Below are 10,963 nucleotides of genomic sequence, written 5' to 3'. Positions count from 1 at the left end.
ACCAATAAGTTATTTACAAATAGTCTCTAAAGGCATCGTTGTGGAGAACCCCTCCCTCTCTCCCCCTCGCAAAAGTTGCTCCAATGTGCAGGGTGGCTCTTGAGGCATCGCTCTAGAGAACCCCTCTCCCTCTTATGAAAGTTGTTGCAGAGGATGGCTCTTCGTTACCCCTCGCAGAAGTTGGGGTGGCTCTTGAGGAATTGCTCCGAAGAACCCCTCTCCCTCTTGTGGAAGTTGCTGCAGAAGATGCCTTTCGATTATCTCTCACGGAAGTTGTTGCAACGTGCAGGGCGGCTCTTGAGGCATCGCTCTAGAGAACTCTCCTGCTTGCGGAAGTTCATGCAGGATGACCCTGGTGACCATGGTGTATAGGATGATTAGCTGGTTGTTTCTCTTATTTTTTGTGATGGTTGTCATGTTGGTTGCTAATCACGTAGATAGTGGGTTTTCTAGTTCAGGATTGCTATACAACAACCGTTATTTTCCCTCCCTCTGGCGCACGGATTTGTAGCCGTCGGATTTGCCATGTGTTGCGCGGTCTGCCGTCCGATCACGCCAGTTGCTGCTGCTGTCTGCCGCGCGGTCTGGTCTGCACGCAGAGAGAGAGAAGGGAAGGGCGTCTACAGAGGAGGGGACCGGTTTGCATGGCGTGGGGCCTATGACTCGTAGGAGACAGGCGGCTCATGCAAACCATCAAGAATTTGGCATATATGGATCTTCTTTTTGGTATATGTTTGGCTCTAACATTTGTGAACAATTTAAAATATATTTCTCTAATATCTGCAATTTATAGAAATAATTTATAATTTTTTGGAATAATTTAAGTTGTGTTATCCCTAAATTACATCACCCTATCCAATAAATTACACTAAAAAATCATTGTAAATACAGTGTAAAAATAGCTAAAAGACTGTAAATACATGGGCAAAATCCAGTTGTCAAGAGGGCCCAAAAGTAACCGGATGTCACCTAGACGTTTCCTTCTAGTTTCATGTCAGCTCCTTCGTTGTTAACACATATAAACCAGCAGTTTAACCTGCATCTTCTCTTAAACAAAGGGAGTTCTCAACATATAAATTAAAGAAGAGATCACTACGCTTAACGCATTTGTTTGTTCACCATTCTAATTCCCCAATAATAAGCACATATATGAACTAGACATTGTAAACATCAACATAAAATGGCTCTAACCAAATCAAACAAGACCACGGTGGTCACAATTCCACGCTGAAAAACAACTCGTTTGCTGACAGATGTTACATCGAAATGGATGGTTACAGCTCATCAGATCCGGGCAGCTCTCCGCTGTCAGCTATGAGGACTTTGGCCTTGGGCACACCACTCGGCTGGCCTTGAGCTTCAATCTTCTTGACCACATCCATTCCACTCACCACCTTGCCGAACACAACATGTACCCCATCCAATTTCTTCGGTAACCTTTGCACGAAGAAGTAAAGCACGATCAGTGACAAGCATTAATTCTCAAGAGAGAGCAAAGAAAATCTTTCTTTTGTAGAAGTTAAAATGGCGCTGCGACGATTACAAAATAAAGACTACTGATGATGCTCAAGAACCATTGAAGAAGAAGAAGAAGATTACCGGCTTCCTTCTACAGTGTGGTGATGGCAAACTGGCCTGCGTTTGTATCTTTCCCGTAATTGGCCATGGATACGGTACCTGCAATGCAGTAGCTGATCAGACATGAGCACTGACGACCAGTGTTTCAAGCAGGTTAATTTCACGTTAGCACAGTTAGTCACCAGCTTCGGCGTGGTTGAGCATGAAGTTCTCGTCAGGCCAGACGTCTTTGCCATAGACGGAATCAACGCCCGTTCCGTTGTGGTTTACGAAATCGCCTCCTTGAATCATGAAGCCTGGGATGATCCTGTGGAATGTGGATCCCTTGTACCACAGAGGTTCGCCATACGCACCCATTCCTTTCTCCCCTGTGTAACATGGAAGTTGAGGGTGCTTTACAAGACAGGAATCAGAGAGCGGTGTACTGCCAAACCGTTACTGTGGAGGGATCTCTCTCTCCAGTAAGAAATTTCATAAAAGAAATGACTGGAACCTAATGTTTCCCATTTAGACATCATAAGTAGCCTGCCATTTCTAGACTGGGTAGGAATATGTTTCAGTACTGCCTGGTAAGTAAGGGGTTGGGACATGATAGTGGTAGTTAGGAAGCATACCTGTGCTAAGTGCTCTGAAGTTCTCTGAAAAAAAGATGCACAAGTACAGTTAACATTTGAGAGTTGAGACCCAACATTTGTTCGCACGAAAAACAATACCACATTTGCTGAACCGAACATCAATTAAGTTGACGATATACCTGCTGTCTTGGGAACAGTCTTCCCAAAGAGTCCAATGACAATCCGGCCTATGAAAATCCATGATCACTCCAATGTTAGTCAGGTTGGAGCATCAAAAGATTCAGGAATCAACACGCACGGCTAATGATACAACTAGGGCTGGCAAATCTCAGCCTCAGAAGGGCCGCCACGTATTTGCATGCACAAACAAACCTTCGGGCTTGCCGTCGATCTGGATGTCGAAGAAGACCTTGCTGGTGATCTTGGTGAGGTCCGCGTCTGCCTCTGCTGCATGTGCCTGTGAACAGCCAATGCATAAACGATGAGCAATGCCAGAGTGACGGATGGTGGCAGCAGCAATAGGATGCATAGCATAAACGAAGGGATATGATCTCAGGAGACAACAATGCCAGTGATGAGCAGTGGCAATGGGAGACGGAGATGGAGGCGCACCTGGGGCAGCGTCAGGGTGGCCACGCCGAGCGCGAGCCATAGGCACCGGCGAGCCTGACCTGCGGCTCTCTCTGCTTCTCCTGCAGCGTCCCGCCTCGATCCTTCTTTATGTGGAGGAGGGCTGGCGTTGGCTGACTGATGGGCCATACAGAAATAACGAGGGCCCTATAATTTATAGGCGGCACGTTAGATTCATGCAACTATCCCCTCCTCAAAAAAAAAAAAAAAAAGACATGGCTGGCGTTGGCTGACAGATGGGCCATACAGAAATAGCGAGGGCCCTATAATTTATAGGCGACATGTTGGATTCATGCAAATGTCGTACTCCCTCCTGTCGAAGTATAAGTCAATTTGACAGTTCTATAGATACATGATTTTTGTTTCATACTCCCATTAGGCAATTTTTGTTTTGTTTTGCAAAAACTATGTGTACTTAGAAAAGTCAAAACAACTTATAGTTTAGAACAAAAGGGAATAGTATGTGACAGGGAAATATTTGAATGGTTAATCATCGACACATGCCAATTTTCTAGCACAAACCATGCAGGAAAGGTGGAAATTGAAGAAAATTCATCCGAGTCTAGGTGAAAAATAACTAGTGATGTTCACCAACATGAGCGGTTGAGCACCCTCACTTTTGTTAGACTCATATTTGATGCCATTGTTTTGCTAGTTTATAGACAAATTTATTTAAGGGTAGTTTATTTACACAAGTTTCCAATTTTGCACACGTAAATCTACTGCAACCACAAGGTTTCATACCCAATAATAAACCACATTCATGTTTGTATAAACGAACTCAACCCTATGCCGTCCATGCCATCTCATTTACAACAGTTTGACAGTAAGCTTCCCAATAGATCCTGGATTCATCTTAATAAGGGGAATAACACTAAGCAATTGTTCGTTCACATGGAGGTAAACTACCACAAAACAGATTTTCTTGGCGCCCGCAAATTTCCTTGACGGGCCAAATCAAACTGTCAAGGAATATACTGTTTTCTTGGCTGTGATAGTAAACCATCAAGGAAATGTATATTCCTTGGCGGATAGCAAGAACCCCCAAATTTTTGTATTTCCTTGACTGTTTCACTAGGCCTCCAAGGAAATTGGATATTTTCTTGGCTGTTTCTCTAGGCCACCAAAGAAACTTGACATTTCCTTGAGGGTTTTCCGGTTTTCCTTGGCGATTGGCACCTAAGAAAGTGTTTCTTAAGTATTTAAATTTAAATATGACATGCTTGTTACACTTTAACATATATGAGATATACATATGTGTTTAATTTAAAGCGTCTGTGTCTTGTTAAGGTTTACCGATTATGTCTTGCTAAGTTTACTAACACAAAAATGTTTCACTTAAACTTATTAAGTCCATTTCAACACATATCACATACCCACATTTTTGCGACCAACCGGCTTCAAGGCGTGGTCTATAACCTTCTCAACTATACCAATTACCAATAAGTTATTTACATATAGTCTCTAAAGATATCACTCCAAAGAACCTCTCCCCCTCATAGAAGTTGCTTTAACGTGCAGGGTGGCTCTTGAGGCATCGCTTTGGAGAGCCCCTCTCTCTCTTGTGGAAAGTTCTACCGAGGATGGCTCTTGGTTACCCCTCGCGGAAGCTGCTACAACGTGCAGGGTGGCTTTAGTTTGAGGCATCGCCTAGGAGAACCCATCCCTCTCTCCCTTTCGTGGAAGTTGTTGCAGCATGCAGAATGGCTCTTGGTTACATGGTGTAAACTATAAAGGATGATTAGCAAGATGTTTCTCTTTTATTTTTTTGTGACAGTTGTCGTATTGGTTGCTAATCATGTGGATAGTGGGTTTTTTAGTTTCATGTCAGCTCCTTGGTTGTTAACACATATAAACCAGCAGTTTAACATGTATCTTCTCTTAAACTCTCAACATATAAATTAAAGAAGAGATCATTACGCTTTTGTTTGTTCACCATTCTAATTCCTCAATAAGTACATATATGAACCAGACATTGTATTCAACATAAACTGACTCCAACCAAATCAAACAAGACCACGGTGGTCACAATTCCACGCTGAAAAACAACCGCGCTTGCTAACACATGTTAGTTTCCATTCAAAATGGATGGTTACAGCTCATCAGATCCGGGCAGCTCTCCGCTGTCAGCTATGAGGACTTTGGCCTTGGGCACACCACTCGGCTGGCCTTGAGCTTCAATCTTCTGGACCACATCCATTCCACTCACCACCTTGCCGAACACAACATGTACCCCATCCAATTTCTTCGGTAACCTTAGCATGAAGAAGAAAAGAACGGTCAATGACAAGCATTAATTCTCAAGAGGGAGCAAAGAAAATCTTTCTTTCATAGAAGTTAAAATGGCGCTGCAGCGATTACAAATTCAAGACTAGTGATGATGCTCAAGAACCATTGGGGAAGAAGATTACTTGCTTCCTTCTACGGCGGTGATGGCAAACTGGCATCCGTTTGTATCTTTCCCGTAATTGGCCATGGATATGGTACCTGCAATGCAGCTGATCAGAAATGAGCACTGTCCAGTGTTTCAAGCAGGTTAATTTCAAGTAGCACAGTCAGTCACCAGGTTCGGCGTGGTTGAGCTTGAAGTTCTCGTCAGGGAAGACGTCTTTGCCATAGATGGTATCGCAGCCTGTTCCGTTGTGGTTTACGAAATCGCCTCCTTGAATCATGAAGCCTGGGATGATCCTGTGGAATGTGGATCCCTTGTACCACAGAGGTTCGCCATACGCACCCATTCCTTTCTCCCCTGTGTAACATGGAAGTTGAGGGTGCTTTACAATACATGACAGGAATCAGAGAGCGGTGTACTGCCAAACCGTTACTGTGGAGGGATCTCTCTCTCCAGTAAGAAATCTCATAAAAGAAATGACTGGAACCTAATGTTTCCCATTTAGACATCATAAGTAGCCTGCCATTTCTAGACTGGGTAGGAATATGTTTCAGTACTGCATGGTAAGTAAGGGGTTGGGACATGATAGTGGTAGTTAGGAAGCATACCTGTGCTAAGTGCTCTGAAGTTCTCTGAAAAAAAAAGATGCACAAATACAGTTAACATTTTTTGAGACCCACATACACTAAACAACAATTTAGTTGATGATACCTGCTGTCTTGGGAACAGTCTTCCCAAAGAGTCCAATGACAATCCGGCCTATGAAAATCCATGATCACTCCAATGTTAGTCAGGTTGGAGCATCAAAAGATTCAGGAATCAACACGCACGACTAATGATACAACTAGGGCTGGCAAATCTTAGCCTCAGAAGGGCCGCCACGTATTTGCACGCACAAACAAACCTGCGGGCTTGCCGTCGATTTGGATGTCAAAGAAGACCTTGCTGGTGATCTTGGTGAGGTCCGCGTCTGCCTCTGCTGCATGTGCCTGTGAACAGCCAAGGCATAAACGAAGAGCAATGCCAGTGACGGTGGTGGTGGCAACAGCAATAGGATGCACAGCATAGACGAAGGGATCTCAGGACAACAATGCCACTATGCCAGTGATGAGCCGTGGCAAATGGGAGGCATATGCAAACAGATGGAGATGGAGATGGAGGCGCACCTGGGGCAGCGTCAGGGTGGCCACGCCGAGCGCGAGCCACAGGCACAGAGGGACAGCCCTCACCGCCGTGCTCCTCGTCGCCATTGCAGCTTGCCTCTTGCCCCCGGTTCCTCCTCGTCGTCGGTCACTGGGTGCCGATGAGCCTGAGCTTTTCTTGGTCCAAATTCTGCAGCGTCCACGGTCCTTACAAGGAGGGCTGGCTGGTGAGCCACTGTCAAAACTGAGGGTCTGTGAGAGCTGATCGTCGTGGACCGCACGTTGGGCTCCAGCAACTGCCTGTTAGCTACAAATAGACAATGGCTAAAACGTTTGTTAGTAGTCACAGCAAGGATGAGCAGGTCATGCGGTTAAGATCGGTGGCTTTGGGTGTGTGTGTGTGGGGTGTGGGGGGGGGGGGGGGGGGGGGGGGGGAGCAACAGGAGTAGGGATGAAAGCGATCGGGAACGGTCGGGAAAACACCCTAACCATTTTTGTTACTGTATTTTTTTCTCGGAAACAGGAACGGGAGCGGAAACACCAGTCGGGAAAACGAAATCGGATATACGGGATGTCGGAAACGAAACTATTCGATCGGGAACGTGTCGATAACGGGCGGGAATCAATAATTCAAATCGGGAAGATCAATGCAAATAACCACATTAAATGTGCAACTCATCGGAACATACATAATACACAGGCAATAGTAATGTAAATAACTAATGCAAAGGAACAGAACAACAGAATGGAGAGACTGCAAAGGAAAAAAGAAAATGAAAAGAATGGCCTAAGCTACTCCGGTGGATTTCTGGGATACCGCTAGCGGGCTGTGGACCACGTGCATGCATGCACGCGCAGGAAAGTAGCAGGCCTTGACCCACAACTAGCAGGCCGGCAGCACCGCAGTGCACTAGCAAAGCTCCAGAGTTTAGTCTCACCTCGCCCATCCATTCACTACTGCAAACACTGGTGAGATATAAGGAGGACTGAGGGCCAGCGTACTTGTCTACAGTTTTTTGCTGACGGGAAGGAAACTGGGAAAATCCAGCAATTCCTGAGTAACAAGCGGGATCTGAAAAAAAAGGATGGGTGATCCCGTTCCTGTTGCCGTGACCTTGCTCCTGTTTCCGATCAGATTTCGGATTTTTCCGACTAAAACAGGAACGGGTAGGAAATATGGGAAACGGTGTCGGTCGGTGCGGGAACTTTCCTGTCCTGTTTTCACCCCTAAACAGGAGCTACTAATCGCTGGTATTGGTACGCAGGCAACGGCCGCAGCTACACGCAGCAAACCGAGTGGTTGATCCAGGCACGGTAAATCGCTTGCGAGATCCAAGTAACAATGTTGGAAAGATCATTAAAAAATAACAGCTATGTTTCACCGCCATGTGGCCCCAGGCACCACAATTCCATTTTGTCCTCTCGGTCTCTGCTTGTATTGCGTTGGAAATGATTCAACAGGTCCACAACTTGTCCACAAAAGCACAGTACAACAGAGGAACTGGAAATTTGATCTACTAGCTATGTTCCATGTCATTGTACATAAACTACTGATATGTGAAACAGGAATCATCAACCAATGCAAAAGTCTGGTTAGCTTCTCTGCGGTCTCCACCAGCGAATATATGGTGTACATTCCCTATCAGTAGCTGGTACTCAAAATACCACCATGCCAGCAGGATGCCTCACAGATAAACGGGCATTTTGCTCTCGAGGTCCCACACCGTCTTTAGTCTTTAGATGCACTGGCTGCAGGGCCTTTCTTTCCGCCATACCTCTGCATTGGAATTGCAAGCAGAGTTTAGCAAGCGACGTATGATGACCAATTGCAGATGCAGGATCAACACTTCCAAATTTCAGTAAATTCTAGGGAGAATGTATTGTCAATAGACATGATGTAAAATCATTAGCCCCAAAATAGAAAAAGGCTTGCCAAGACTGTACAGTACCAAGCAGATAAATAAATAAAATAAAATATTTTCGAAGCTCCTATACAAGTTCCTATATTTCGATACCAATAACTCAGAAACACACTAAGGATGAAATGCAAAGGCTCTAACTCAGTTATGAATTCTGATTGCTTCCAAGGAATCATGCTACCAAGCAGCAATGCAGGATCTTGAACTAGTTATTATTGACTAGACGTAGACAGTAAACACAATTCGCAGTAGAAACCACATGGCATAAAACCATTTGTTATTAACTTTTGAGAAACTCTGTCACAAAGCATGATCTGTGTAACTTTCAAGAAGTAAAATGAAACATAACAGCTCAGAAACATAGAGGTCTCACCTGCTTTCCAATGCTGAACGGGACATACTTGTACTTGATCATATGCACAATCTGCCGCTTCATTGTCAGGACAAAGAGCACAATCCAATAGCAGAGAAGTATTGGCCAGAAGACAGGAACATCGAATACAGAGAAGAAGGTCATGACAAAAGCAATGCAAAAGGCTTTTGTGGTGGCATACCTGAAACAAGAAGCAGTTGGTTAATATACTTTCAGCTGTACACTACCACTGAGAAAAAAAAGACAGAAAACTACAAGCCACTGAAACACCAAAGCTTGATTGAGACATTGAGTAGGCTAGTAACATGATGCAACTAATATAGTAAAGATAACAAATTGTTCACATGAAACAGCAAAATTGAGCTTGCCAGATCCCAGGGGAGAGCAGTGCCACAAAGGCATTAATTGGTGATAGATTGTTCAATTCCATCATTCCATGCGAATCATACAGAAAGTAGATGACTGCTGGCAAAAAGAACGAACATCACAATATAACTTCGAAGGGGTGAAAATGTATTGCACTAAGGTGAATTAATATTCAATATGAAAGTAAAAACAATTCTAATGAAACTTGCACAAAAGTACATCAGTTCCACAAGGAAATGCAGCCTATATTTCTCAGAAAATGCATTACAATGTACAGCAGTAACTAATAAGAATTCTGGAGTGATAAAAAGAATGTACTATGTTGTTTCGAAGGAATAAGCTGTGCATAGGCATTCACTAGGATATATTTCTCAGTAGCACACACATAACATCAGTTAACGAAAAGCTCTAAGCCTAAAACTATACAAAATACTACCACTAAAGATGAGGGATGCCCGTGACTGTTTTCCAGCAGCTGAACAATTATTGATAAACAAATACATAACAGGAAACAATGATTTCAGATGCGATGCAGATCATGAGACAAACTTAGCTGGTTGGTTAGTGAAGGACGAGCTAATTAAGCACCAACAGTCCAAGCCAAGTATAGTTGGTCACCCGGTCCAACGGAAAACTGACACAAACTCGGCATATCTTATAATCACTGGTAAAAATTGCACCTAAATTGGATAGTATCAAGCACTACTATGGAATACTATCATATCGGACGGACAGACAATTGATGAGGTGGACCGTACAATCTGTGAGCAACATTGGCTATCTGGTTGGTTGGTGAATGCCTGAATGGCGAAGATTAGCTAGCCAGCATAGCTGGTTCAATCGAAATCTAGCACAAAAACAGCAAATTGCTACGGTTGCCTTATAGAATTGGATCCCTAGTTAGTACGTAGTTACTAGCAATCAGCTCGGCCAGTGCGGTGCCTTTGGACTAAGCATAGTCCAAAATGAGGTAAGGGCAGAAACGCAGCGGCATACCAGAACTTGAACTCGGGGAGGCGGCGGATGAAGGGCTTAAACTCGTCTGAGCCGCGGGTGGGGAGCCCGGGCCCGGCCTCGAGCGCCTCGAGCTCCGGGTCGACCATGGGGGAGAGGAAGCCGATGAGGAGGTTGAGCAGGTAGATGCCCAGCCCGTAGGTGACGACGTAGAAGCCCCGCACATAGTAGACCCGCAGCGCGTACACCGCCGCGGCCACGAGCGTGCCCGCCCACCGCCCCGCCATGTGCGGCGCCGCGCGGTCCAGGTAGTGCTGGAACGCCTGCGCCGCCTCCGCGCGCCACCGCTCCGCCGAGCCGCCGTCGCCGACGGGGGAGGGCTCCATGGCCGCCGCTTTGGGATCCCCGGCTGGGTGGGTTTCGTGTCTGGGGCTGGGGCCTGGGGGACTGGTGGGAATCGCAATCGCGAGCGAGCAGACTGCAGAGGAAGAGGGTTTTCACATGCCAACGGTTCCGGAGCTCACGTGCTATATAAAAGAGTAAATATCACAAAAACGTTTTTTAAAAGAAAAAGAAAAACTCATATACAACATTTTGTCTATTCCTCAACAACAAACATCTTTTATAGGAGTATTTATAAAGTGTTAGAATTATTTTTCCCCATTTCACGAAAACCACACTTTTGCTTTTCACAAACAAATAAAAAAGAAAACCGCACTAGTCTGATAAAAATGGGTTTGTGAAAAGATATTACTCCTTCCATCCCAAATTATAAGTCATTTCAAGAATCTTGGAGAGTCAAAGCTTCTCAAGTTTGACCAAAATTATAAAAAAATTTATAAAGATTTATGACATCAAATAGATATACTATAAAAATATAATTAACAAAGAATCTATTGGTACTTAGTTGGTATCATAAATGTTATTATCTTATTATATAAACTTAGTCAAACTTGAGATGCTTTGACTCTCCAAGATTCTTGTAATGACTTACAATTTGGGATGGAGGGAGTACAAGATAACTAAATAATATG

General features: G+C 44.5%; 2 protein-coding genes and 1 pseudogene across 2 annotated transcripts; all 3 read right to left on the bottom strand.

Moving 5' to 3' along the window:
* Positions 1-1,202: 1,202 nt before the first annotated feature.
* Positions 1,203-2,912, bottom strand: LOC136526590 (peptidyl-prolyl cis-trans isomerase CYP19-4-like; annotated as a pseudogene).
* A 1,768-nt stretch (positions 2,913-4,680) lies between these two features.
* On the bottom strand, positions 4,681-6,668 carry LOC136528170 (peptidyl-prolyl cis-trans isomerase CYP19-4-like). Its single transcript, XM_066521096.1, has 7 exons — positions 6,342-6,668; positions 6,080-6,164; positions 5,887-5,934; positions 5,784-5,807; positions 5,347-5,532; positions 5,195-5,270; positions 4,681-5,038 (listed from the first exon to the last, which is right to left on the bottom strand). Exons 1-7 carry the CDS (start codon positions 6,423-6,425, stop codon positions 4,876-4,878), a joined length of 666 nt encoding a protein of 221 aa, XP_066377193.1. The 5' UTR covers positions 6,426-6,668; the 3' UTR covers positions 4,681-4,875.
* Positions 6,669-7,729: 1,061 nt separating this feature from the next.
* LOC136528320 (protein RER1A-like) lies at positions 7,730-10,415 on the bottom strand. The gene is made up of 3 exons (XM_066521268.1): positions 9,972-10,415; positions 8,610-8,790; positions 7,730-8,094 (listed from the first exon to the last, which is right to left on the bottom strand). The coding sequence occupies exons 1-3, from the start codon at positions 10,313-10,315 to the stop codon at positions 8,047-8,049; spliced, it is 573 nt and encodes a 190-aa protein (XP_066377365.1). The 5' UTR covers positions 10,316-10,415; the 3' UTR covers positions 7,730-8,046.
* Positions 10,416-10,963: the final 548 nt, after the last annotated feature.

The sequence above is a fragment of the Miscanthus floridulus genome, chromosome 19 (genome assembly GCF_019320115.1).
Source record: "Miscanthus floridulus cultivar M001 chromosome 19, ASM1932011v1, whole genome shotgun sequence".
NCBI lineage: Eukaryota > Viridiplantae > Streptophyta > Magnoliopsida > Poales > Poaceae > Miscanthus > Miscanthus floridulus.
This window is presented reverse-complemented; position numbering and strand designations above follow the sequence as displayed.